The sequence below is a fragment of the Pezoporus occidentalis genome, unplaced genomic scaffold (assembly GCF_034315485.1).
Source record: "Pezoporus occidentalis ecotype Australia unplaced genomic scaffold, CSIRO_AGI_Poc_V1 ctg59, whole genome shotgun sequence".
In the NCBI taxonomy this organism is placed as follows: Eukaryota; Metazoa; Chordata; class Aves; order Psittaciformes; family Psittacidae; genus Pezoporus; species Pezoporus occidentalis.
In genome coordinates, this window is record NW_026915932.1 from 5,077,737 (window position 1) to 5,105,269 (window position 27,533).

A 27,533-nucleotide genomic window follows, 5' to 3' on the forward strand; every position below is an offset into this window, starting at 1 on the left:
TTGCTAATACAAGTCTCTTAATGGTATCCTCAAGAACTTTGCGTGAGGTGCACCATACACTGATCCTGAACAAAGCAGATTGTACACTTGGTTTTATGCTGATTTTCTCTGCTAATATGCTCCACCATAGAAGTTAGCTTCAGCAGCTACTAATAGGTATCTGTGATTCCCCAGTTCCTGTCTTGATGCTCTATAGTCTGTATGTATAAAATTCCTTCATTACCTTTCTGCCTGCATCTTGCTTGTCTAGGTTTGTGCCATCCAGGTGAAAAATACTGGCAAGATGTATGCCTGCAAGAAACTGGATAAGAAGAGGTTGAAAAAGAAAGGTGGAGAGAAGATGGCATTACTGGAGAAAGAGATCCTGGAGAAGGTCAACAGCCCTTTCATAGTCACACTAGCTTATGCTTATGAGAGCAAAAGCCATCTATGTCTTGTTATGAGCCTCATGAATGGAGGGGATTTGAAGTACCACATCTACAATGTAGGAGAAAGGGGTTTGGAAATGAAGAGGGTCATCTATTACTCAGCTCAGATCACTTGCGGGATTCTACATCTCCATTCTATCAAGATTGTGTACCGGGACATGAAACCAGAAAATGTCCTCCTGGATGATAATGGCAATTGCAGACTGTCTGATCTTGGATTGGCAGTGCAAGTCAAAGAGGGAAAAAGCATCACTCAGAGGGTGAGTATAAATTCATTGAACATGGGTGGTGGGAAAGGAAGCTGTTCTATTTCTAATGCATCCAGGTCCAAGACTTAATTCCCCAGGATTTGTTCTTTACTAAAGACCTTAGGTGGTCATTTCAATCTAAGAGACAGGTGGTAAGAAGATTTGGTTGATTAACTCTCTAGATGCTGCTGTGTAGTAAAATAACTTCTCTTACTCAGAAATGGTAGAATCATGTTTACTTGTTTCTCTTAGATAAACTCTTGAACCGATCATTTTAGAGAGGCTAACACAGGTTCCTGGAGCAATAGTGCGTAGTCAGGGATTTAACCGATTACTTGGTTGTTTAATGAGCAGCAGTCAAAAATATGACTTCTCCTGTATTCCATTTCTGCTTTTAGAAGAATACAGTTTCTTGTAGATTACTCTGAAGTAATGCTGCTGATTTTATTGCAAGTGTTCATGGTGCTGCACAATAAACCACTGCCATCTTTCCCTCAGTAATTAATTCCTAAAAAAGTCGATAGACTTGATCACAGTTTGCAGATGTGTGTAGGAAGAAAGAGATGGATGATTAGCTGGTTTCTGCTGTTTGAATCAGATATGCAGCCTGGAGTCATCCCAAACTAACCTAGATTTGTAATAATGTCATGAGGTTTCCACAAGAAAGGTGTGTTCAGGTAGCTTAACTATGAAAAAAGCGTATTTATCCCGAGGAGTCTGGAGCTTAAAGATGTATATAATGAGGGAATGTGTCAGAAATATGTATATGAGAATATGAAGAAATGAAAGCAATGTTGTGAACTGGTCTGACTGCTTTATGTTAAACTCCAAGTCTTTCAAGTTCCTCTTTAGGAATTCAGTAGAAGAGAGATGACCTGCTGGTAGCCTTTTGGATCATTGAGGTACACACATCTTTTGATGCTATTTCTTAATACAGTGATTTGTAGTTTGATGGATATTTTTTTTCCTGGCCATGTAAAAAGTTAGTATTATGAATAGTTTTAGTTCTCAGTGAAAGAAATTCTGGAAACTTACGTAGTTTAGATAGGAAGTAATTTTTTAATGAGACTACATTGTTTTAGATGTGAAAATACAGTTTCTGTGAAAGCTAAGGCAGGCTTTTAAATAGACCTTGTGTGAAATGGGAGTGTTTTGTTTGTGAAGATGGAATTTTGATCTGTGAACCCAAAGCTTTGCAAGTTACAGATGTATGCAATTGCTATGATATAAAAAGAAATAAAAATTGTTTTGTCCAAGGGCAGTTTTTCTGCTTGTAACTCTGTAGGGATTGGCAAAAGAAACAAACAAAAAAATAAAATCAAATGAAAGTGTATTTAGAAATGTCTAACCACTTCTATTGGTCGTAGGGTAGAATCTCAAAACAGTAGTGGACAAAGTTGTTGTTCCTCCTCATTTTCTGTGACAGTCATGAAGTTGTATAATGATTTTTCTTCTCTTGTTGTTCACTGGTTCTAGGAGTGCTATTCACTCTTATATGGGTCCTTTTATTAGAGAAAAAACTGCATTGGATAATACACTACATGATTGTAGTGTGTTAAAAGGGATTTCTGCTAAAGGCAGTTCTCTTTGTGCAAGAAATTGAAATAGAAGGAAGAAAAGTACAAATATCTTTTTTTCTCATATTATAACTATGAGGGCTATAAATGAATAATAATTCCCAGTATTATTTTGCATTTCTGTAAAGTTGACCTTATTTGAGTCATTTGAAACCAACTACTACAAACATTTATATAGTGTTAGATGTTACTACTATTTTATAGTAATATCTTACACAGGAAGACCTAAAAACACCTTTACAAAATTCATTGCATTGAGCTTCACCATGTATCCCTGTAATAAAATTGGTACAGTTAATTTTTATTTACTAATCACAATTATATTGTGACTTAAAATTGGCAGAAAGTTTATATCATAGCATGCTTTTTGAGTATGACTACCAAATTGTTATCACTTTTATACAGTCTTGAGAGAAGGTAGTTGTATACGCTTGGGTTTTTTAACCAAAAAGATACATGGCTGAAAGACAGATCCATTAAATTAAATGTAATCGGTTGCACCATTTTGTGGACACATAAGGGCAATTTTATAAGCTAAAGCAGAAAATCTGTTCTTCTAGGTCAAATTTGTACTGTACTGTATATCTGAGTGAAGTGCTTGTTTCTGGATTTTGAATGATGGTCCCTGAACTTAAAATTTTCAGTCACTAACTATAGGGAAAATATTACTGATTATAACATAGAATCTTTTCATTTCAGCTTATTTAACCATATACAAAGAATCCTTCTGGTTTTATGGATGTTGTAATACAATGAACTTCGTAACTCCAGGAGTTCTGAATTTAAAGCCTTGTAACGCTCTTTTATGACTTGGATCTTCAATATCATGCTTAAAATACTTTTCTATTGCACTGCAAGAGTAATGCCTAACTTTGCTTTAATTGTGTTCATAACTCATTCTATTGCCTGAAAGTAATTAACTAATATCCATAGTACTAGATGAAACCATGGTTTAACTGTCTTGTACAGTCATTTATTTGACCTGTTAAGATAAGTTTTGCTTAGCCAGTCTTACACATATTATGAAGAATTAAGATAGTTTATTTGTTAAATGTAAAGTGGAAAGGATTTTTAAAATTGCATCTACTGTGATCTTTCTGTAAGGTGATGTATTTAAAAAATTGGCTTTTTTTTTCTGCTGTCTACTGCAAGCTTGTCAGCTTCAGTTGTTCAATTGTTTGTTTTTTTTCGTTTTATTTCATGTTTTTCATCTTAGAAACCAGTAGCAGCAACTGTTGAATTTCTTGTTTTGATGAAGTACTGTTTCAGAGGGGGGGAAAAGTAATGTGCTTTTCTCAGTTGTATTGTAACATTTTACTTTCATTGAACAGATTTCTACAATGCAAGCTACCCTTGCATTCAGTAAAGCTATTCACATTATGCGATTGTGGTCATGCTAAGTATGGACATCCTGTTTCAGTCGCATGCTCTGAAATAAAGAAGCAGAATGCCTTTTTGAAAACAGAGCACTTTCCTCCAAATTGTTTTCTTCAGGTGTGAACTAAATGAATATTAAAGATGAAGTAAAATAGTTAAAGATTTTTCAACAACTGGCTAAAAATACCTCTCAGCAATTTAGGTTTTTCTTCCTGAGTACTGATCTTTTCATGATCTCTCAAGTTCTTCAGGTGTTAAGTGGATTTTCCTTGTGAGTAAGCAAAATAACATAGAAAATTCTTCCCTACTTTCTATTTATCAGGAGGAGCCATTTTTTTAAACGCCTACTTAAAAATATATTCATCTGCATGTGTTTAACTGTAACTATGCTGGTATGAAAATATCTCTTAATACGCTGGAAACAAAACAGCGGGTTTTCCACCTTTTTTTCTATGTCTTTATTTTTTGCTGCATATTATAAGTAGAAACATCATGTGATGACTTTGATCATTCCTTATACAAGGTTGAATAATATATCCTATATGGATTTGTGTGTATTTATTTAATGATATTGCAAAAAATAGAGTATTTTGATGCATTCTGCAGGTTTTGCACACCTCTAATGAGTCACTGAAGATAAATTTCTTCTGCTTTCAAAGCATCAAAAAAAATCCTAGCCCCTCATGTATGAATAAATGCACATCACCCATAGATCAGCTGGAGGATCCATAAATCCCTTTTGTAAATCTTGTTAGGGATTAGGTTATCACATGGCACAAGTGATAAGCTAGTTAACAAGTTCCAGTTCTAGACATTTTCCAAGTTTTCAGTAAAGATTTCTATGAAACTGTAATGTTTATGAGCTGTTTACCAGCCCAAGATTATTTTCTTCGTGAGGGAAAGGTTTTATGAATTTTAGAGGGGTGACTTCAGTGTGGTCTTCTTATAATACGTGTTTATACTGCAGAAAAAGCACTGTGCAACTCATGATTTAATACTTATGTAATTGAACAAGTAGCCTTGGTACCATTTATCGTTACATACACTCCTTTTGAAATATGTGTGCTTTATATCAATTGTTTGTAATTATAAATAAAAATACGCTACTTACAAAAACAATGCTTCTTGCAAAGGTCTAGAAAGAGTTGGATACGCAGCCTTAGTTTTCTTCTCAATTGCTAAAGCAGCAAGTGGAAACATCTGCTTTTCTATGTGAATGTTATTTTGAACATACATAGGCAGTTGTAATCGGTACAGTGATAATTATGGAGTGGTGTGCTGATTGGTCTTTGTGAAGTGCTAGCCGGCTTTAGAATGGAGAAATCATAGAAAACCTTCCTGTAAGTCTGAGCAATAACAGTAGGAGGCAATTGAAAGCTGCTTACAGTGTATTTTTTCTTCATGAAACAAACATGGATGAGATGGGATTTTCTTACGGTATGTACATGTACCTGTGCAATCTACTTAGAAATGTATATATGCACCGTTAGGCAGAGTTCTTACTGACATCTCTGGAAACAGAAATAAACTCTTTGCCAGTGATAATTATTCAGGACTTTAGCAAATATCATGACTTTTCATATAAAATGCCTGTAGGATCTGTTCTGATGTGTTGATCATACCATGCATAAACTAGATAGTGTTTTAAAATTGTGCCTTTTTAAATGTTGACATTCTCTTGGGCTTATACAGTTGAAATGGGCAACAAGGAGAAACTGAGAGCCTGCAAAGATGGTCTTTGTGCAAGCAAAATGTTTTGTATAGTTACATACTCGCTTGGTTGATTCTGGAACTAGTTCTTTGTGCATGTGACAGAAATGAGGAGTGTGCATTCCAAGTTTATTCACTTGAACAGTGTAACCTGGCATCCTTTTTCTTGAAGTCTCTGTCACTTTTTCACATACAACTCAAAATTCACTTTTTGTATGAGTCAAACGCTCCTTCCCATATCCTGAAGAGTAATACTACTCAGTTTCCTGAGAATGGTTGTGAGAAAAGTGAGCATGTTCTGTTTACTACTACCCTCATATCCTCCCCATATCAAAACATAGAGGACTTAAGTCCATTTTTCCAGAAGTCAGTGTGTATTTGCTGTTTATTTCAGGAAGAACTTTTTGCCCTTTCTGGGTATGGCTTTTCTGCAAAGCAACTGTTGCATGTAAATTGTAAAGTACTTTTGTGCAGATGCATGTGAGCCAAAGAGCTTAAATATTGACATAATAACAGTGAAAAATAAAACAAATATTTTTGTAGTATTTATAAAAGTGCATTCATATCTTCAGAGGTTTCAAGCTTCTTCACAGTTTTCCTGTGGTATGTTTTATATATTTCAAGGACGTAATAATATTTTTATAGGAAAAACATGTTTTGGTTAAAATCTTACTCAGAATGTCCTTTTGCCCTCCTGTATGTTTGTTTATTGTAAGATTCTATTTCTTAGGAAAACAGAAGGAAATCTATTTAGATGTTCCTGAAACTTGCAGTGTAATTTCAAGGCAGTAGAGAAGTGGGAGGAGGGTTTAGACTTGTAAAATAAAAAATAACTCGTCAAGCTATTCTACAGTTGACCTTTAGCCACTGTCACATGCCATTCTTATTGGATAAGAGTCTATAAAAGTTTATTCTTCCTTTGCATTTTAAAAAATTACAGCCCTTCACTTGTTCAGGATTAGTGACTGCTTTTTTACAGCTTCAAAACCACCATTCTGCTTATGTATCTTTAAGTATGACGTGTAACACTGACTATATTTTACCAGCAGAACCTTGTTCTTAAAAGTGTTGATAATCACAGTTGTTATAAAATATGTCATCATGATAAGTATTTCAGGGTTTTTTAATCTCTGAAACATATAATTTACAGAATGCAACCTTGTCTGCTATGAATGCCGTGATCACGAGGGGAGCAAAAATTATCTTGTAGGACCATTCTGCCTCCTGCACTTTTGGAGGTGGCAGAAAGGGTAGCAGAAAGGGCAGTCATCTAAAATTCTGAGACTGCAGCGTGTCTCATGAAATGCTTTTCTTGCACACGGCGTGCCACCCATGAGACATGTTTTTCTGTCTAGGAAAAGACATTGGGGCCATTTAAATTATCAGCTCTCTCTGCGTGACTTTTAACCTTGTTCTTCATTCAGTTTAATCTGACAGTTAACAAATGCTATATCATGTTCATAAGAAAGCAAGAGGTAAGATTCCTTATCAAGTTCTTAGAGCTGCTAGAAAACTTAATTAAACTCTTTGAACTTTGAACGCTATGTAAATACGACTCTTTAGTCCCTTTGTCTCTTTAGGCTCATTATTTATTATAAAAAATAATATACATTGTGGAATGATCTCTTTGGTAAATTATCTAGTGGGCCACTTGTTGGTTCAACATTGTCAAAGAGGTTTTTATTTTGTTGGGTAGGAAATGCAATATTTAGCTGATAACTGTTGATTTGACAGCTTTGACCAGAAGCAGTATTGCAGGAACTGTAAGCTATGGGATGGTGAGGAATGTGGTGCATCTGTTCTTCTTGGACCGCATGTGATATTCCATTTACTGTAATGAGCAATGACTTTTTTATGAAGACGAAATAGAACTCTGAAATTACACAAGCAAGGGAAAACTGTGTGGGCTTGGTTTTGTGCATTGTTCAAGTTTATAACCTGATAGTGAAAGACAGCAGGTTCAAAATACATAGAGGTGGTTCTTAACACAAGGGGTAGTTAAGCTGCAGGACTCTTTTGCAAGAAAGAATTTATGTGGATTCAGGGGGAGAGTGGACAGTTGAGGGAAGACAACTTTATTGAGCAAAACCATTTCTGTCTCTGGAAACCCTTGAACTGCAAACAGTCTGAGTCTGGAGAGAAGTATCGATGTGCATGCAAGGTTCTTATTGTCTTCTCTTGGAATCCATTTTTTTTTGCCAATTCACAGACTATAAAAACCTTGCATATACATTGATGTTATAAATCCAGTAAGATAGGTACTGGCCATGTGGGCCTTTAGTCTGATGCAGCCATTATCCATCTTCCTGGATTTACAATTTTGAAGAATTGTACCTTCAATGTTAGTCATAATCCTAAAAGATAAAGTGGATGAAATCCCATGGATTTCCATGACAGACAGTAAACAGCCAGGCCTCACTGTCATTTGCACTGCTTGACCTACAGGGGCTGTACCTACACTGGAGGGCCAAGACCCTTAAGGGGGCACCTTGCAGTTTTGTTCTGTTGGTCACACTGGCACTGAATCCAGAATTTCTCTTTGTCCTGTTTTAGAGAAAGCCACCTACATGCGGTGCTATGATACTACATTTGCATTCAATATAAAGAGCTTCATAAAATATATACAGAGCTAAGTAGATGGATAATTTTCTCCCCTATTAATACTGTTTATGGCATATTCTGTGGTCATTAAATAACCCATAAACATCTCTGAAATGAAATATAATTATTCCCGCATTATAGATGGGAGATGGTCAGGAGAAATTTGAAGTGAAATTAAAAGGAAAATTATGTTACAGGAAGATTAGAGAACCTGACAGTTCTTGGATTCTAATTGTGTGGTTATGAGTCTGTGCCAAGTGTTCTGCTTGTCCTATATGCTCTCTCCCTACAATGTCTGTTTACTTCACTGACTCTGAATGCATATTTCTTCTGATGATACTTCACCAAGGTGAGTATGTTAGCAGGTTCTATCTCTGATGGGGATCAGAGGAAGAAAACAAGGAGGTACTCTAGAGTCCAAAGTTAAAATTGGTGCCCAGTTACTGGTTTGTCCTTCCTCAAGCTGTTTATCCCTTTACTTTTCATACAGTGTGAATCTAAACTGAAAACCATGCTGTAACTGTGTCTGTTTATCTTCCCAATTGTGAGCACAGACGCAGCCTGCCCTTACTGTCCAGAAGTGGCTTTCTCTTTCATTTGTGCATCTTTCTTGATTTCAGACTACATATGTCCAAGCTTAAAAGAGTAAAAACAGATGGTAGATTTTATTACTACTCCAGTTTGAACCCAGAGGCAATCTTGTTTCCTTAGTTGTTTTTTTTTTCTTTCCTAATATAGCAGAAATTTGTTTTGTCCCTTTTGTGCTTTTATCTGTGCAGGGTTTTTAAGGCAGACAGGCTTTCCTCTTAGAATTATGTCCCCGTGTGAAAAAAACTTTTGTCTTGAATTTTATGTAAGCATGTGGGATTCAATAGCTCCTGACTTATAGTCTTTCTCATTATCTTTTCTAGTACTCTGAACAGGCCTTCTTGTGTTCCTCTGATTCAGTAGCCCATCAGTTTATGATGGGCTGTCCCATCATAAGGTCCTTCCCTTTCCTAAGCATTAACAAGATGCCAAAATCTTTGTTCTGTGAGACTTTACAAGAGTGCCTTTTCTCCTAGTTGGATTTGATTTTATTTTCTTTTAAGATAGTTGCCTATTCATTTGATCAACTGGCTTCTTGTTGCTGTATGAACACGTGGTGAGAACGTGTGGAGGAGCTGCAGTTATGTGTGATTCATTTAAATTATGCTCCGTTCCTCTTCACGGTGGCTCTTGGGAGAAAAAATTAAGATTCTAAAGTGAGTGACAGAGGAAGATCAGTTCTTCTCTACATCTAGGGCCTATTAGCTTGTGTGCAGAGAAGAGTTCTCTGTGGTCTATTCCTGCATTCCTGCAGGGTCTGTTAAGGCCATTGCTGAAGGAGGGGAGGAACAGCTGGACAACAGAACAAAGCAGGCAGTGGCACCCCTTGGAGGAAGGAAGGACCAAGCCCCAGGAAACAGCTGATAGAGCTAAACTGAGCTTGTTTTTTTTCCCGTGTTCAACAGTTCTTGTGCCATGGCAAACAAAAGATAGACATTCTGATTTGCTTTACTGTTTGGTTTTTAGTATCTATTGAGTTTGTTTTGCAGAGATCTGTGGGAAAAGGTAGAGACAGATCTAAATGCCATTTCTCCTCATTTGCCTGTTTCTGTTCTGATGAAAGTGCTTCAGAGAGTTCTGTTTCTTTCCCCCCTGCCTCTGCTAGAAGCTGGGATAATGCTGGTGTTTAAGGGACTTTCCCTTCTCAGGACAGCAATCTGAATAGGATGTCTGAGCATAATTATGCTATGGGCCTCAGTCTGCCCAGAGCTGTGGTGTGCCAAGTACCCGTTGACTGTACTGGGTACTAAGTGCACTTAGTGCTTCTCAGGATCACATCTTGTATTATTGAAAGATTATAGTTATATGACCTTTTAAAAATTTATGCAGGATCTCATCTCACAAAAGAAACATTTGTGTACTTTCAGATGAGTCATTTCTACTATGCCCTGTCAAACCCACTCAAAGCACTTAATGGAACTTCTTCACTAATGTATATGAGGATAACATTTGGTCATTACATTTTAGAGGATTATTGAAAAATTGTATTTTGGGTTGTTCTCAAGGTAGAGAAAGGGAGAAGTAGATCTTTAACTGTTTTCAAAAGCAGGTAAATGAAAATTTAATTGACTGAAATTTAATTACTATTTTTGTATTTCAGACAGCACATGCAAGTTAAGGCATCCTGCTCATTATCACAAAAGACAGTACGAGATGGAAAGCAAACAAGAAAAAGCTAGTATTACTCTTAACTACAGAGTTATGTGACTCTGTGGGGCATATGATTTCTGCCTTCTGTAAAAAATGTTTGGATAATACCATATTCTTTGGCTCCTTTGTGATATTCTTTTGTGGTGTCCCATTAGACGCTTCCAGGTAAATGAAGATGTAATTCCATGTGTATTTGTGTCTCTGAGATCTCTTGAGTCATCAACACATATGTTAAATGGTTCCTGGTCTTAGCAGGAATCCTAGAGGAAAAAAGAAGATAATGTGCTTGTTCTTAGCATCAGTCAAAACCTAATGCACATCCTAGTGTAAAGCTGACAAGAAAGGAATTCAATTTCTGAGTGTGGGGTTTTTTGTATTTCCCTGTTGCCATTAATAGAGTGAAATTTACCCATGTAAAATAAGATCCAGTAAGAAAGGGTTTTTCAGTTAATACACTTCTAAATTTACTTATAAATTGTATTGAGTGAAAACAACTATCAAATCATACAAACCTAGTGATTTTTTTTGTGTTAAACACACCTGTAACCCATAATTAGGGGCATCCATTCCGAGGCATGATCAGGTAACTCTGACTGAATTAAATCTTCAATACCAGCCCATGAAAAATAGAGTCCTTTTCAAAAATAATGTGTTTATCTTTTTTGTGATATCTTTTAATTCCTTTGCTTTCTGTTTTTAGGTATTTTCCCCTTTTACATTGGAGTATAATTTACAGTATATTAATCTACTCCTTGGGCTGCTGGGAGTAACCTATTACTTTGATTCATTTTTGCTTTAGGAATCAGTGGATACATTTTCTACCTAATGAAATATTTTTTTGCTGCTCAAATCTCACTACTGCTAGTGAGAGTTGGATAGTTTAAAAATGCCTTTCACTAAGTTCTCCTTACCTGTTTATATAAACCTTTGAGTCAGCGAGGCTGCCTTTCATGTTGCCACGGTATCTTTTTTTCTTTGAAAGATGATCTGATTTTTGACATTTTGTTTGGTATAATGATTAGTGCAGGGATGTTAGGTTTTAGCTTTCCTCTAATACTATCTCCTTCCCAAGAAACAGAATTAAATCTTCATTTGAAAGATGTATGTTCTTCCAGTTCCAGGGGTTTGAATAATTACTTTGTGTTCCTGAATACAGAAAATGCTTATGGTTTTGTCATCTTTCTTCCCAAATAAATTTGGCAAAGCTCCACATATGTATAAATAGTGGAAAAGACTAAAATTTAAGCTCTTTTCTTCCTTTCTTCAAATTCTGATTTTGATAAAGGTTGCAGAGATCTGTATGTTTCTTCCCCCTGTTTGTTTATGTGTTTCTTTCCCCCTAAACATCAGTGCAGAGTACTTGCAAAATGTGTTTGTTTCTGCTATGAAATGGTAATATGTCAGTGGGTTTTGAGCCTTGGGGGTTATGAGATCAGGTTTAGATTCCTGCTTCTCAGCCGTGTTCCTTCATTATGATTATAGGAAAGCTTTAGGATTGGTAGTGATTTTTTCGAAGATTAGGTGTAAGTTTTGATGAAGTTCCATGAGAAAAACATCTCTCATAAAATTCTGAATTGGAAAGGTTTGACGTATCAGAGGAACGAGATAAGTTTCTAGACTTTTCTCAGATTGAGCTGGATCAGCTCAATAACAAGCCAGAAGATTTCAGTGCTACCGATTTAGAATTTTGACTCTTAATTCTTGTTTACAGTAGCCCCAATCACACTCTCTTACCATGTTGGTCCATCTCTACTTTCTATTAAACTGTAGTCATGAAGTCGTCTTGGTCTGTGATTATGGTCTTGTTTTCTCTTGTGTTGAGTACCATGTCAAAGCACAGAGTTCTTCTAGATGGGGTGACTTGTTGAAGGTTATGTGGAAAATGCACATGGGAGAGACTGAAGTTACCTGGCAACTACTTCTTATGAAAAAGTGAAAGGAAAGAGAGGCAGTCTGAAAGGAGCTGCCTTGAGACACAATTACAACCAGAGAATTCTGACTTTTCCAAGTCAGATTTATCCAGTTCCTGTATAATGATGCTATTGCAGCTAAGTTATGTCTTATCAGAAAGACCATACTGTGCTCTCAGGGTACGTTTTGATGATGATATGACTCATCAGTTCTTCAAGGCATTAGTGCCCCAGCTTCATCTCAGTAAAAATGTTTATTGCTTCCCAGAAGGGGAAAGTAAAAAGAAAAAAAAACCAAAAAATATTGAGAAGCCTATTTAGTGTCTGTGTTCACTAACCTGCAGTGAGCTCTGTGTGTCCCCTTTTGTACCAGACTTTCCCTACTGCTTTCAACCTCTCCTCTCCCTTCCAGGTTTCATGACCTTCTGAGGCCATATGAATTGCGGTTCTGTGGTCTGTATTTGAGCAGTTGACCCCCTTTCTGAACAGAGCAATAATTGTACATAAAAATGTAATGCTATCAGGGTTTCTCTCAGTATTAACTTTTGCTTAGAGAAATTCAATGCAAACAGTGCAAATTACCTGTGGAATTATGTCAGCTGCTGCAGTGCCCTTATGATTCTTCCTTACTTTTGTGGCTTTAGCGAGAAAGGGAATGGTTCACTTTTTTTTTATCTTGCTTTCAGCCTGGCTGATATTTATGTTGTTCTCACCTCAACCAAATGGATAGTTTTTCTCTATATCCCTAAAAGTGGGGAAAGAAAAACCCTCCAAACCCAACCAAACACAAAAACACAAAGAAGGAAAACAAACTGAATTTAATTTTCTGTCCATTAAGTTTATGCTGTAATTGGTGCTATGATATTCCCTCGCACACATTGTTTACAGTAGAGTATATGCCATAATGTGTAGTGGTATGACTCAGAAATACTGAGCCTGAAGTTGCAAAAGTTAGAGGAGTTACACAGACCACATAAAGGAAAATTAATCTGTTGAGCTGTGCTTTTTAAAAACATAATTTGCCCAAATAAGCTCTAGTTTTAGTTACCTTTTTCTGACTGTCTTGCTTTGGAAAGAATCTCTGTCATTACTTGTGTTCTGGTAGCAATAAAAATGACCATCTTGAATAAACTTTGGTGGGATTTGCACAAACATATTTTTTTAATTGTAAATTGTAATATTATTTGAACATCAGTCCCAGTATTTCAAAAAGGTAAAAGAGAGTCAAGCAACTTCTGAAATAATTATCACTGTTAACTGCATCTGGGAAATATGTAAAATAAGATACAGCATCAGATGTGGAGGGAAGTGTTGGGTCAGCTGTGGAAATGCTATTCCAATGGAAATATCAGACCCTCAGTCATGTAACAGTGCAGCAGAAAGCATATAGAGAGTTTGTTGTCCTCCTCTCTTCCCTCCCAGGTGAATCAGCTCCCTGGAGAGAGGCAGCAGGAGCTGTTTTGAACACTGTGCAGGCTGACCCCAAGGGGAATGTGCCAGGCCTGGCCTGGGAAGGAAGCAGGCAGATTCCTCTCTCAAAGAGCAGCCACCCCTCTTGAGGAGGGGTCTGTTAGTGCTGTATACAAGTAGTACTCTTTATTCAGAGAGCTTTTTTCAGTTAGGAAATATGAACTTGTTCTTTCACCTGAATGCATATAATTTACTAATTATAATTTTCATAAGTTTACTTTCTTACAATGGTTTTACAAGGTTTTTCTTGGCCCTTGATGGTAATATTTCCTTCCAGAAATCAACAGGGAGTGAGGGTGAGAAGTTCCTCATGCAGCTCAGCTACTGTCTTGATGAGAATTTTCTCATGGGCCAGTTCTAACTACTGCATAGGGTGGGAATCAGTGATTGTTTGTCTGATTTTTGTCCTGGTTTTCATTTTTTCAAATTGATTGCTAATTGTGTTTACAGAAAAAGCTGGCAACACTGTCTTCAATGGGAAAAAAATAACGTGGAAGAATAAAGCAATTTAAACATAAATTTAATAAAAAAAACCTTCAAGGTAGAAACTGCACAGACATTTCACCTTTGAAGAGCAGATTTAAAACAGTTTCCCCATATGCTAAGATGTTTAAAGACAGGTATAGTCCCTATGCTAAAACAGTTACATCTCAGAGATCATAATACAAAATATATCAATTGCATTACTAATGTTTTGGAAGAATTGTAGACTAGTTTGTTTAATTGTATGCATTTCATTACTGACATTATACAATAAACTGGTCTGTATGTTTGATAGGCTGGGACAAATGGTTACATGGCTCCGGAAATCCTGAAGGAAGAAGATTACAGCTATCCTGTGGACTGGTTTGCAATGGGGTGTAGTATTTACGAGATGGTCGCTGGGCGAACACCATTCAAGGATTTCAAAGAAAAGGTCGATAAGGATGAGATTAAAAGAAGAACTCTGGAAGATGAAGTGAAATTTGAACATGCCAACTTTACAGAGGAAACGAAAGATATTTGCCGGCTGTTTTTGGCTAAGAAAACGGAGAGTCGTTTAGGAAGCAGGTATGCATTACTTCTCCAAGTCTGTAGAAGCCAGATTAAGGCTGCAATCATTATTATTTTGCATATTACTCAAAATGAGGTTAGATCTTTACTTTCTGTAAAGTACTGAATTTTCCCTTTCTCTTCTAGGAAGAGAGAGTTGGAAAGTTGTGAAGGTAATATGGAAATAAACAATTTTGTTGTGATTCTTTCTCTATCCTCAAACTAGTCATAGGAGCTCCCTTTTGGGATTTTGTGGGGTTAGACTCGGAGAAGGGAGCAGTCTATTCTACCTTCATTTCCTAAAGGTAATGGGTATTCAAGTAGATACCTGCATCTCTGCTAACGCAGACTGAATGCAGAATCTTAAACTGTATCACTTACTGGAATGATGTGGGCAAAAATCCAGATCTGCAATGTGGATTCTCTTCCCTGCAGATATCTAACTTAGAAGGCTGCGTCATTGGCTTCTTACTGAGGAGACCTTAACCCCTCTGCATGACTCAAGTGCTTTAAAAAAAAATGCAGTAGAGTTCCTGATCATCCTGACTCATCCCAGGGAAAAAAGAGAGGAAAATAATATTGGGCATGATTTCTTACAAAGCAGAACATTTTGGGGGGCTTCAGGGATGGCTTTGGGTTGATGAGGGGCATATCCATGATTTAGCTATTTCAAGTAACTGTTCAGTAAGAAAAAAATTGGAAGGTTAAGCATTGTAATAGTTAGCTTGTCACGTCTCTGATCCCGTGTGTGTATAAAAAAAATCATTTACTGCGTTTCTAATGAGACAGATGTGGGATCTGCATTTGCAATATAGACAAAATAAAAGAAATATAGTAAAAATGTAAAAAAAAAACCAAAAACCAAATCCAAAACATATAGGAAACTGATAGTACCTGTTTTGACAATACACCATTATTTGGATTGCCTGTAAATACAAATGTATGTATGAGGTGCTTTTCCAATCTAAAGGTGGAATAGACACAGGGACATAATGAAAATACACAGTCTTCTAAATCTATATTTCATAAGAATGTGGAACAGTTTTGCAAAATGTTAGTCATATATTTGCCTGAAATAGTTAACTTTAATGAAAGGTAACATATAATTAATATATGAATTCTTATTATTCAAGTGCTAAATGAAGACAGCTGCTCTTTGTGCCTGGTGAGTTTTCCTAACAACTCTGCAAGGCTGCAGGAAAACAAAAAACTTACAAAAGCACATGGAGTGTGTTTGATACAAGGCCTGTATTATTTTTAATGAATTTAAGAATTACCTGAAAAGGAATTTAATACTAAACCAGTCAGCATGCTTTGCAGATATTTAGTCTTGCAGCATTTTGTGAAGTGAGTAGAAGAAAATGAAATTTAGAGATTCTTAGTGACTTGGTTCATTCAGCAAGTCTGAAGCAAAACCAGCAACAGACTGTTCACTTACTGTAACCACATTCTCTTTGCCAAGGGAATCATTTACAGTCATTCTGTCTGCTTAATGTTGCGTTATTTCTCAGCAGTGGGAGAAATATGCACAGAAAAATAATTGTGCAGATTATTTTTAATTTTCTGCTATTTAAGATACTCTTATATGCTGTACATAGAGAAGGAAGGCAATATGATGTATACGGTGCTTGGGCACAATACAGAATAAAAGCCTGCATGTACCTTTTAAAGAGGGTGATACTATTCAGGACAGCTCATCCTTATGTAAAGATTAGCACTGTAATTCTACTAAGGACAAGAAGACCTTGAGTTAGCCACATAAGTGCCTGTTGCATAAGTTAAAGCTGCTCAAGGACTGCTTTACTTTGCACACCTGACCTTTTAAAATTCTCCATTTTTATTGAAGACAATGTCACTGGCTAACTCAGGAATGATATAAACCTTTTTCTCCACTCAAGCTTTTTGGCATCTCAAATCCCAAAATCCCAATTCTGTAAAGTGATTTTTTAAAAATTATTTTGTATCTTTAATGGAGGAATAAAAAAATGACAGAGTTCAGAAAAGTTAAATTTGCTTTTCCTGTTTAAGTTACATAAACGTGCAGTTCACATTGGAAGAGCTCGAGTTCATCTCCAGCTAGTTGGAAGATGCCTCAGTTGGTTCCAGTAGATGGCGTTCCTGTAGCTTTATGGTTTTAAATGTTTTATGGCTTTGGTGGTGTCAGGAAATGCATCAGAAGGATAAATACTGCTACAATCCATTCTGGAGCCTTCACCAGCTTCTTTGGCTTATGTAACAGAAAGGAAAAGCAAAATAAAGTGAAACTTTTGTGGGTGCATCTGCCCAGTAGGTGTATCAGCACTACGAGCTCTCTAGTGTCCCAGGACACTTGTTAATTTGAATAGCAACTCTAATGCATTTCAAGCTAACAGTGAATGTAAATAAATCACACCAGGCTCAAGGGCTGCTCAAGTACTTGGTTATCACTAGCTAGTTAAGTTAGGAGAAGATTTTGCAAGACTATATGCAGAAGTCATGATTCCTGTTGGCTTAATCTGTACATTCATAATCATGTTCATACGGCTCTTTTGGATTGAAAACAGCATATTTTCATAGGCCAGGGTGCCCACATGGCAGCATCTATTGTTCTTCAGGATGTAATTTAGCATCCTCGTCATTGTGCTGTAGAGTGGTTAGTGGCTGGTAAAGAAGAACCAGGCAGCAGAAGCATAAAATGATAGTTCTGTACCAAGGGAGCTGAAAAGTACAGCTGGTCGTTTCATCTCAGCTGTGCCTGGGTAGCAGCAAGGCAGGGTAGAGGCACAGCAGGACAGCAAATGAGGAACTGGCAAGACTAGCAAGCTAGAGGAGCTGTTCTGCATACATAGTCTTAAAAAATTGAGATTTTTCTATAGTCACACAAATGTACTAATTCTTTATGGTGCTTCTGCACATCTGCAAAGATAAAAAGACTTGCCAGAGGTTTGCATTACATTTTGTTCACCTCAAACATTGTCTAGAAACACATGAGGTCTTACACTTTGCTAAGTGTATGATTTTGCAAGGAATTGAGAAAAGAAAAAAGCAACATGTTGGTTGGTAACTACCATTTTCTGGGGCCAAAAACCACGCAATTTTTTTTCCTTTGCTTCCATTTTCAAGACCACTGCATACATAAAAAAAAAAAAAAAAAGAGTGCATAGGTGTAGAAAACAGTGGCCCTCTCTTCTCTTATCACTAGAATTCAAAACTCAAACTTTGTATGCCATGATGCTAGAGGCACCATTCAAAAACTGTGATCATTGGTCATGGTTTCACAAACACATATTTGAGGCTGAGACTGTTCTTATAACCAGAATATCCTACAAGTTTCTTCCTGGGTCTACAATGAAACAATTTACTGTTTCTTTTACAGCAAAAGTTCTCCCTGAGCTCTGCAGTTGTTTTTCAGAAGATACACTTAAAATATGTTTTTACAATTATTTTAGTCATTTCTGGATTTTATTATTGGGTTATAATAGTATTAATGATTATGTTTGTGACAGTGGTACACATACTTTTGCTATTATTGTGATTTGTGAACCATGCTTAAAATGTTTGTTAATTTATAATAGTTCATTTGAATAAGAAGACTCACTAAAACTGGAAGTGCTTATTAGAGCAACAGAACCGAGTTTTATGTTGTAAATACCTAGCTGCTTTGAATTAAGATAAAACCAGAAATGTCATCTGCACCAGTTCCCTGTTCAGACTGTTGTTCCCCAGAGTCAGTCCCTAGATGTATTAAACTCAAGACTGGATACATTGGGTTAATAGATATTCTGATCTTAGTTAATATAGAGCTTTAATATGAACTTTCATTGTTGGGCATTAAATCCAATGGCTTGCCTCCCCATCCTGCAGTATCTTCAGTTATGGTTAAAGTGTATCTTTGGTTATGGGTATCTCAGTGCACTGGCAAAAGCAGCACTGCAACCCTTACATGGCACCTTGCCCGGACTGATTTACCCTGAGAGGCAGAGTAATGAATAATGGGCTCAGGATATTTTCTTCTTCTCAGCTTTGCTTATATTATGCAATGAAGTGTTCTTTCATTATGAAGAAAAGAATTGTTTTGCATGAGATATATATCTTTATCTCCTTACAATACTGTCACATATACAACACAGACACACCTCTATCTGTCCAGAGCAGAACATCATACTGATTAATACACTTTTGCTTTATTGCAGAAATGAAGATGATGACCCAAGAAAACATAGTTTCTTCAAAACGATAAATTTTCACAGGCTAGAGGCAAACCTTATTGACCCTCCATTTGTGCCAGATCCATCAGTTGTCTATGCCAAAGATGTTACAGACATTGCTGACTTCTCTGAAATACGAGGAGTTGAGTTTGATGACAAAGATAAGCAGTTCTTCAAAAAGTTTGCAACAGGTGCTGTCCCTGTAGCCTGGCAGGAAGAAATTATTGAAACAGGACTGTTTGAAGAACTGAATGATCCTAACAGAGTAGATTCTGGGGGTTACGCAAATGGAGGCGAAGCTAAGTCAGGAGTTTGTTTGTTGTTGTAAATACCACATTGTTAACAAAAAAGAGTAGCACCCACGTCAGAACTTTCCATGTTCTGGCATTGTTTCAGAAACTCAGTGCATCTGTTTAAGAAGAACCAATCAGTGTAATATAACATTGGCACGCTTTGTAGGACCACCAGCTGTATAGACTATATTATTTTCCTTTGCTGTAACAAAAAAGATTGTATTTTTTGTTTTATTGGAGATTTACCAAGATGAAGCACAATATTTCTCCAAGAAACTTAGAATAATAGAAATTCAGGAATACAAAAAGCAATCATAAAGTGAAGAGGCAACACCTTTTGAAAATTACTGACTACCATTTTGGATACAACGATTTGCTGGTTTTCTTTGTATTTTCTTGTTATTTCTACTAACATTTCCTCTTTCTTCCACAGTTTTCAGAAAAGATTTTTAATTTTTGAGTAATATTCACAGTTAGACAATGGAGCTCATATACCATGTCAAATGTGGAATCTTACTGGTTAGCCAGACTGTCTGTTGTTTTCTTGATTTCTGTTAGTTTTTGGATGATTTGTTTGTAATATGTTCAAATTGTCATAAAATGTAACAGAAGGCTCTACATATCACTAGGAAATAAAACTGACAGGATCAAACTGTTGAAAGTTGATTTTAACAGTGACGATAAGATTGTACCAATTTAATTGAATAAAGAATTTATTTATTATTAAGTCTATTCTTTTAAGTTGTAATACCATATACAAAGAAAATGTGTTTATAAGTAAATACACATTATTTTTGACAATCAATTTTAAACTTTTATTAGGTTTCCTGGTAATTTTTGATGATATTTTCATCATAAATTAAGCTATAAACAGACAAAAACAATTTTTAACTGGCTTTTACAAGACATGTATTTCAGTGCAATATAAATTTTAATTCAGTAGTTGCAAAATGTGTTAAGTGCTGTAGTGGTGGAAAGGTTATGTGTGCAAATTGACACTATCTTTAAATGTTTATTGATTCTTATGAAAATGTTGATGTGTTTTATTTTTCAATTTCATGGCAACCTAAATTGAGTTAATTGGAAACATTTCTGCAAGTACTTGCTGCTGCTGAAGTGTATTACTCATAAGATGCATCCTGCTGATTTTCTACGATAAGAAAATTGGTGGTAGTTGTTTGCAACAACTTTTAAAACTGATTCTGCATGCTGTTTACTGTAGTCTATGTAGCCATCATTTCCATTGCCCAAAGTGGAAGCTGAAACTGCTCCAAAAGAACACACATCTGCCCTCCATTACAGCTTGGTGAGACCAGTTAGTGCTAGTGGCATCAAATTTATGTCCCAAATTGGTACACCTCAAATCCATAGAAATGCCATTTTAAGTCCTCCAGAGCCATAAAGCATTGCTGTGAAATAGCTGTACGTTTTCCAGTGTATAACTGATTTTCAGTGTATACATGTTCCCATATGGAAAAAGGTTATATAGACAGAAACGGAATTTAATGTCATGTCAGAATCATATATGCCATATGATACCAGGTTTTGCAAGTCTGGGTTTTTCCAAATGTATTGCAATACTGAGATCTCTGATTTCAGGACATCATATGCACAGAACATTAGGTTATTTAGTTTTAGAACCCAAAGTCCTGTTGGGATTTATTGACACTGTATATCAGTGAGATACTGTAATGTTAAGTGTTCCATTAATCATTCAGAGAAACACATCACAAGTCTGATAATGCAGTTTGGCACAGTGTATGACAAAGAAGAATGTATTAGTTTGAAATCATTTTAATTTTCAGAAATTCTCTATTTCAGAGCATGGACAACTGCTGTTTGCACTATGAAGAGAGAGAGCAGAGCAAAGATTATGTCTGTATTTCTGTTAGCATTTTGAGTGTGTCTCTTAAACATTCTTTTCAACTTTTAAGGAATATGTTCGGTTCAGAATGGTCGACTTGTTCTTCCTGTCTCTGTAAAGTTCTTTGTTAAATTTTCAGGAAGATATTTTAACATCCTGCTTCACTTTAACAAAACAATGCCAGCGATCCTAAAAGATGTACGCATTTGCTGAATTGTCCTATTGCAGTATATGATGCTCCTCAATGTGAGTAAATTTAAATATATATGCAAGTGTTCAAGATCAGAGCCCAAGTGAAAAGTATTGACCAAGTCATTAGATGTTCATGATGAAAAATGAGGGATGAAGTTGTGGGAGAATAACCTTGTGGTTGTGGCATACTTAGTTCTCCTGGCAAAAGAAAAACGTGTAATTTGAAACTGTTATTTTTTTCTTCTGGCTGTCTCCTTCTCCTTTGCCAGCTTTGTGGTGTCTCACTTGCCTGCCTCTTTTTCAGGCAGCTAAAATGCATTCAAGTGTTAATGTAATCTAAAAAACTAAATTGTGAACTCTATTGCATTAAATGTCATCTGTGAAACGTTACTGAGTGCCCTGGCCATTCTGTAGTGATTGTACTAACAGTGCTGTCTTTCCTACTCTGTTTTACTTAGTACTGCTGTTAGAACTACTTGGTAATTTTAATTGTAGAAGGCTGAAATGTAACATTCATAAGGGCTTGAAATCTGTTCTTACAAGAACACCATTTAAAGTACCCTAGACAACACTGAAGAAAGGCTGCTGGCACTGAGAGTGTATGAAAGGAGAAGCTTTCCAATATATCTCGAGTCCAAATTTTATTTGATACCGTCCCTGTTACCCTTACCAATACCCCTCCAATTCTAATGAGCATAAAGAAACAAAATGAGGTTTAATATTAACCTGGTGAAGTCATTGTTCACAAAGATTATCAGTGGCAATAAAGCTGTAGCTGTTTTACCTTCACTTGTATCATGGCAAAGGCTTATTTAGTCAATAAACACCTTGTGTTGCAGCAATTAGTTTGCTTTTCTATTCCAGTACAAAATAGAGATAGTAATTAGAACCTGTGTGCAATTTCCAGGCTATCAAGTAGCATCTGTATGGCAACTTTACATTAATTTAAGAGCCTCTTAGCAAACATAATACTTGAGACAGTTATTTCTTCAGCCATAAACAAATGAGAATACAGGAAGCAAAATAGAACTAGGACAAGATCTCCAGTTAGAGCATGTAATTGCCTGTAATTGTGCAGTCTAGCTATAAAGTGATGTGTGGGTTTATATGCTTTTAATATCAGCATTGGTTTTTACTAATAAAATGTTCATAATACTGTAATTAAACATTATTGCTTTTACAGCTTCTAATGGTACATATGTAACATTTTTCTGACCTGAACATCCACATCTATGATTAAGGCAAGTAAGTATGCTCATGTCATTTACCTTAAAAAGTATAAATTGCTTCTTTTAGGCTATGATAGTAATTTTTATCTTTTTATCATAAGATTTTTAATAACAAAAGATTTAAATTCCTTCAATCTATTTATGAAGTAATGAAATGCAGAAAAATATTTTATATGTAGTGTTTTTCTTTACAATAGGATTTAAATTAAGATCTTAGCAGCTATGGCTCATAGCAATACAGAAGCACTGAAAATCCTGCCAGTTCTGGGACTTATCCTAAAAGCCAAGCAAACACATCAATTTTGAAATCTATGGATAGCAGAAATTACTTGCTTTCTGTAGATGAGACCTGACACTTGTAATGCTATGGATAAGGGTCACCTCTGATCATTGTGGCTTAGGGGAGTACATTTGAAACATTGCATTATGATAGCCCTAGGGAGTTTTACAGACACATTAAGGAATATATGGACAGAAGGTGAAAACAAATGCAATTAAGCATACAACTTTTTATCAGGCACTGCATTATTACAGCAAGTAACACAAATCTAGTATTTCATTTTAAAAAGATTAGTGTTATAAACCCATTGTTTGATATTTCTCTGACTTCATTTATATAACTGAGCAGAGGTAGTGTAAAATTCTTACCAGTTAGCCCTCTGCATGTGCAAAAATGTGAATAAATACTTAGTGTTTATAAGGGAGTGGAAATCTTTTAGGCATCTCTTGCCTGGAGAAGAGGAAGACCAAGAACACAGAGGGGTGTTACTGTGTCTCTTGCAGTGAAAGTATCTACGCCCATGGGAAAATACAGCTGGTGACACCTGTAGGTAGCATCATTCACACTGTTCTCTTGAATTAATTTCCTTTTTATGATGCAGTATGTTGTTCTTGCATTCATTCCACATCTGTACCCTCCTGTCGCCTCCAGAAGGCTAGCACAATTCTCAGTGAAGCAACTTTAGCCTTTAGGGAAGCAATGTTAATTCTGTAGCTTGGACAGAAAAGTTGCCATAAAGAATAGCTGTCAGCACCGTTTTCAGCCAAGAGTTACTCCAAGTGTTGAAATGCTTTTTCAGGGCGAACATGGGAAAAAAACCATGAGTCTCTTTGAAAGGGCTTTGGATTTGTTAGTTCTGGTTACTTTTCCTCTGACAACTTTGGGGCAGCTTCAGTGGTTAATTTCTCCCTTTCTTGTTGACCAAGTGCAAGTGCAGTCTGTTTTAGTAGTTATTTTATACTGTTTGTGCTCTTTGTCCATGCTTTTCAATGTCTGAGCTTTGTCAGTGAACCACTTTCTTCCAAGTGTTTTGTTTTCTGATTACACCAACATGGTGCTATTGCAATGTGTGGTAGAATGACTTCTGAAAAAAAGAAATTTTTTTGTTTTCTTCTGTACACAATCATTACTTGAAGCTAAACATAAGTAATTAATTTTGACGTGTGTTTTATCAGAGTTCTTCTTCACCAAACCTACATGTTGGTCTATATGATTCATTCAAGTTGTTCTGACAGTTACATTTTACAGAGTGGAAAGATACAGTGAGACTGAATGAGGCACTGTATACATGCCCTTATGATGGGAGTTCCTAATGATGAATGTTTCCGTGATTCATGTTTTTATAAAGAATGCCAAAGGGATGACTATGGATATCTCAGTTGTCATAACTTGTAGTTCAGTTAACAATAGTGGAGTGACTGTTTAAAAAAACAGCTATTGTACAGGAATGTTCAGTTATGTTTGCTTTGCAAGACTTCATGTAAGCATGACATGGGATGTGCTAGACATGTCTCGTGACTTGAATCACTGTGGTAAAAGGTCTGCTGCAAGTAAGAACAGATTTGTTAATCAGTCCTGCCTGAAAGCATTCCTACAGTAATATATACTAGTCTGACTGAACACCTTTTGAACAGCAGTGAAAGCTTTCTTTAATCTGCATTGCTAGTCTGCAGTGCCTGCTTACATGTCAGTCTATGGAAGTGAATTGATGGAATTACAGAGAGAGAAATTGTTCCGATATCCTGGACTTCTCAGGAGAATGTAGAGCAGAGCCTATTGCCATAGTGGTTGCTTCTGAGGGCTTGAGCTCATTTCTGACATCAGCATGTAAATCAGAAGTGGCTTTAGTAATATGAAAGTGGAGAAAAGTCATGTTATATGATGCATTAAGTCAGTTCAGTCAAACAAAAGTTCCTAACGGGAACTTTCTCTCTAGGTCAAATGACAGTAGAGCTATTTCTTGATATAAAGGGATGATCAGAGTGGAACTGGTGAGAAAGTGTCTGCCACAATATCAATCAGGGCGGTTCCTAAAGGAATCCTGTTTGTGCACTTCCTTGTATGAAGGAATTAAATTTGTAGTAAGAGGGATGGCCAATTTTTGTCATTATTGGTAACAACAACATCGTGGTCATAAAGAGGAATCACTGGTACCAGTTACCAGTTTAGCCTGTTGCTCTGTAATAAACTGGAGAGAGACGCCTGATTTACAAACAAGCCCAAAAGAATTTTGCTTCTGTTTCCAAAACATAATACCAACAGGATATCATGAACAACAGGAGGAAACTGTTGAACTCATACAGAAGGCCAGTTGACAGAAGAGTAATCTCAAACATGGTTTCTGGAAGCTAGCATCAAACTAAAGAGCTATCAGAGGACACGTGCATTAAAAAAAAATAAGGAATTGCATTAAGAAGGATGAACTCTCTGAGATTCCATAGCTGTATTGCACAACTGCATCTTTTCATCCTGTATAGAGGAAGAAATTAGAAAGTGTGCTCTGTACTAAATGGTAAGGATACTTCATATGCTGCTTAAAATAATCAGATAATGGTATATTGTCTGATACAACCTAGGAGTCAGTAGTTTCTCATGCTTTCATCTTAGTATAAGATGAAATTCTCTCCTAATGAGAATCCTTCTCTGTTAAATGAAACAATGGATACTGGTTTTCCTGAGTTCCCACCCCTTTCCTCCCCAGGTGATTTTTCTAATTTCTTCCGCTCACATTTTTGCTTCTCTCCCCATCTTTCTGTGTCAATGCTAAATCAAAATGTTACATTCTTTTTGATGTGAATGAAAATGTGGTGACAGATGCTGGATGAAAAGTCCTGTAACTCATGAATTCATAATCCACCATCTACTACACAGCAGAACTAAACCCAAATACATACTCTTATATTCAGTCCTTCTAAATACTCTTATGTTAGTTACACTAGTTCCAGGCAGGGAAAATAATACTGGTCCCAGGCAGGGAAAGGAATAAAGATGTCTTTAGAATTTTCCATATGCCTTGTGCAGAGAATAGTGGATCAAGTGTTTTAAACAAAGGAGGGAAGGAAACTTTGATTTCTTGCCAAGAGATTGAAACCTCCTGATCTCTTACCAAGCTAGTTTATTTTGTTGCCAACAGTTTCCTCACCTTAAAAAGCTTCTTTTCCTCTGTGAAACTAACAGCAGTGAAAGAAACAGTCTCTGCAGAATGGCAACATGGTAAATATCTGCTCCACTTAATATGAAGACAGATTCACATTCAAATTTAGATACAGGACCAGAAAACACACACAGTAGCAGGTGCAAGGCTGTCCTCGAATAGTTCCTGACCAAATTTTACTTTTTTTTTTCCTATTAAGTACATGAAAGTTGCTGTCTTTGGGAATGTTGATCTCCTACTGCACAAAAATTATTTAACTGCCTTTGCTATTTAATAAATCCTGATTTTCAGGATTTCATATATTCTGTTCAGTTTTTTGTTTGTTTTTATAATGTTGAGATACACTGAATTTAAGAAACTGAACTCCTTTGAAGTGACTTGAATGCATCAGTTGTGAAACTTGGCCTCCCTCAAAACTGGTGAATTAGTTATGATGCAGTTTACACCATATTCTCAGTGTTATTACTAGTCATTTCAGAGAAAATCTCTAAGCAGCTGTGGAGCACAAGTTCTTAGATATTCCATGTGTCTTTTTTTTCAGGAGAAAGAGAAAATGAAGATGTTTGGTAAAAGTCTGAAGTCAAAGGCTGGCCTTGGGTACTATAGGGGCAGAATATTTAGTTTTATTATGCTGATAAACCCAAGAGTAGATACATGTGATGAAATTATCTTCTGTGTAGCAATAGAGCATAAATCCTGCATAGCCCTTCAGCCTGTTGTCCCAATCACATTTGTACAAGGCTGATTAATTGGGGGATTAATCAGCTACAGGGATCTGTTTAGTCCTTAGTTCAGAACTAAAATAGGGGAAAGTTTTTAATTTGAAAAAATTATAAATTAAACCAATAATGGAAATGATACATTTTAAGGGGAGGAAGTTGTAATTAGTGAGCTGTATTAGCAAACATGTTCCAGTTTTTGTCTGGATGGACACAGGGATAACTTGTTATTGTGAGATCCGTGGAACAGCCACTGCTCCAGACTGCAAACCGTTGTTCTGAAATGACCATGATCTTGACGTTATCTGAAAAATAAACATTTTAAAATCAGTCTAAGACAGGATATACAGGGCTTTAACTTTTCATTTTAATCAGGAATGGCAGCAAATGCATTAATTGTGTTTTGTTCCTGTAACCTTCCGGTAAGGGAAAAAACCAGACTCGTTCTATAAAAGCTATTATTTTAAATGAACAATATATTTTTTTTAAATTTTGTTTTTAAACAATAGCAAGAGAGGATATGCTCTCTGGATCTCTTTTTTTTGCCCTTGCAAATACACTTAATTCATAGTAAACCAGGTGAATGATCTTCTATTAATTTATTTTTTCCTTTGTATAGCTAGCAGACTGCACTTAATGCTTCTACCATCAGAACTGATAAATAAGAGAATGAAGAAATAGTGTTTCAGACTTCGATGTATATCTTTGGGTCACTTAGATATGAAAATATTTGGACTGTTTAGAATAAATTTATTTTCCAACAGTGAGTGAAAAACACTTATGTAGCCTACAAGCAGCAAGCGAGAACTACACCATCTAATTTAACCAGGCATACTAAGCTGACCACAATGAAGTTTTTTGTCTTCATCTCTAGAGGAATGGTTTACCTACCAATTTCTCAGTTGCTCAGTGTATGGTTTAAAGATTACTGCATAGCCATTTGTATAATTTTCTCTTTCTAGTGAAAACATAAATGGTTTTGTCAACTTAAAGGGCTTTTATTTCTTTAAAGAAGTAAATCAAT

General features: G+C 36.1%; 1 protein-coding gene across 1 annotated transcript in view; it reads left to right on the forward strand.

Annotated features, from left to right (window-relative positions):
• GRK7 (G protein-coupled receptor kinase 7) overlaps positions 1-26,083 on the forward strand; it is a 30,184-nt gene extending 4,101 nt beyond the window's left edge. The window contains exons 2-4 of the mRNA XM_062638985.1: positions 251-688; positions 14,338-14,609; positions 18,764-26,083. Coding sequence (XP_062494969.1) covers positions 251-688; positions 14,338-14,609; positions 18,764-19,106 — 1,053 coding nt within the window. The 3' untranslated portion in view covers positions 19,107-26,083. The remainder of the gene's footprint in view (positions 1-250; positions 689-14,337; positions 14,610-18,763) is intronic.
• The last annotated feature ends 1,450 nt before the right edge of the window (positions 26,084-27,533 follow it).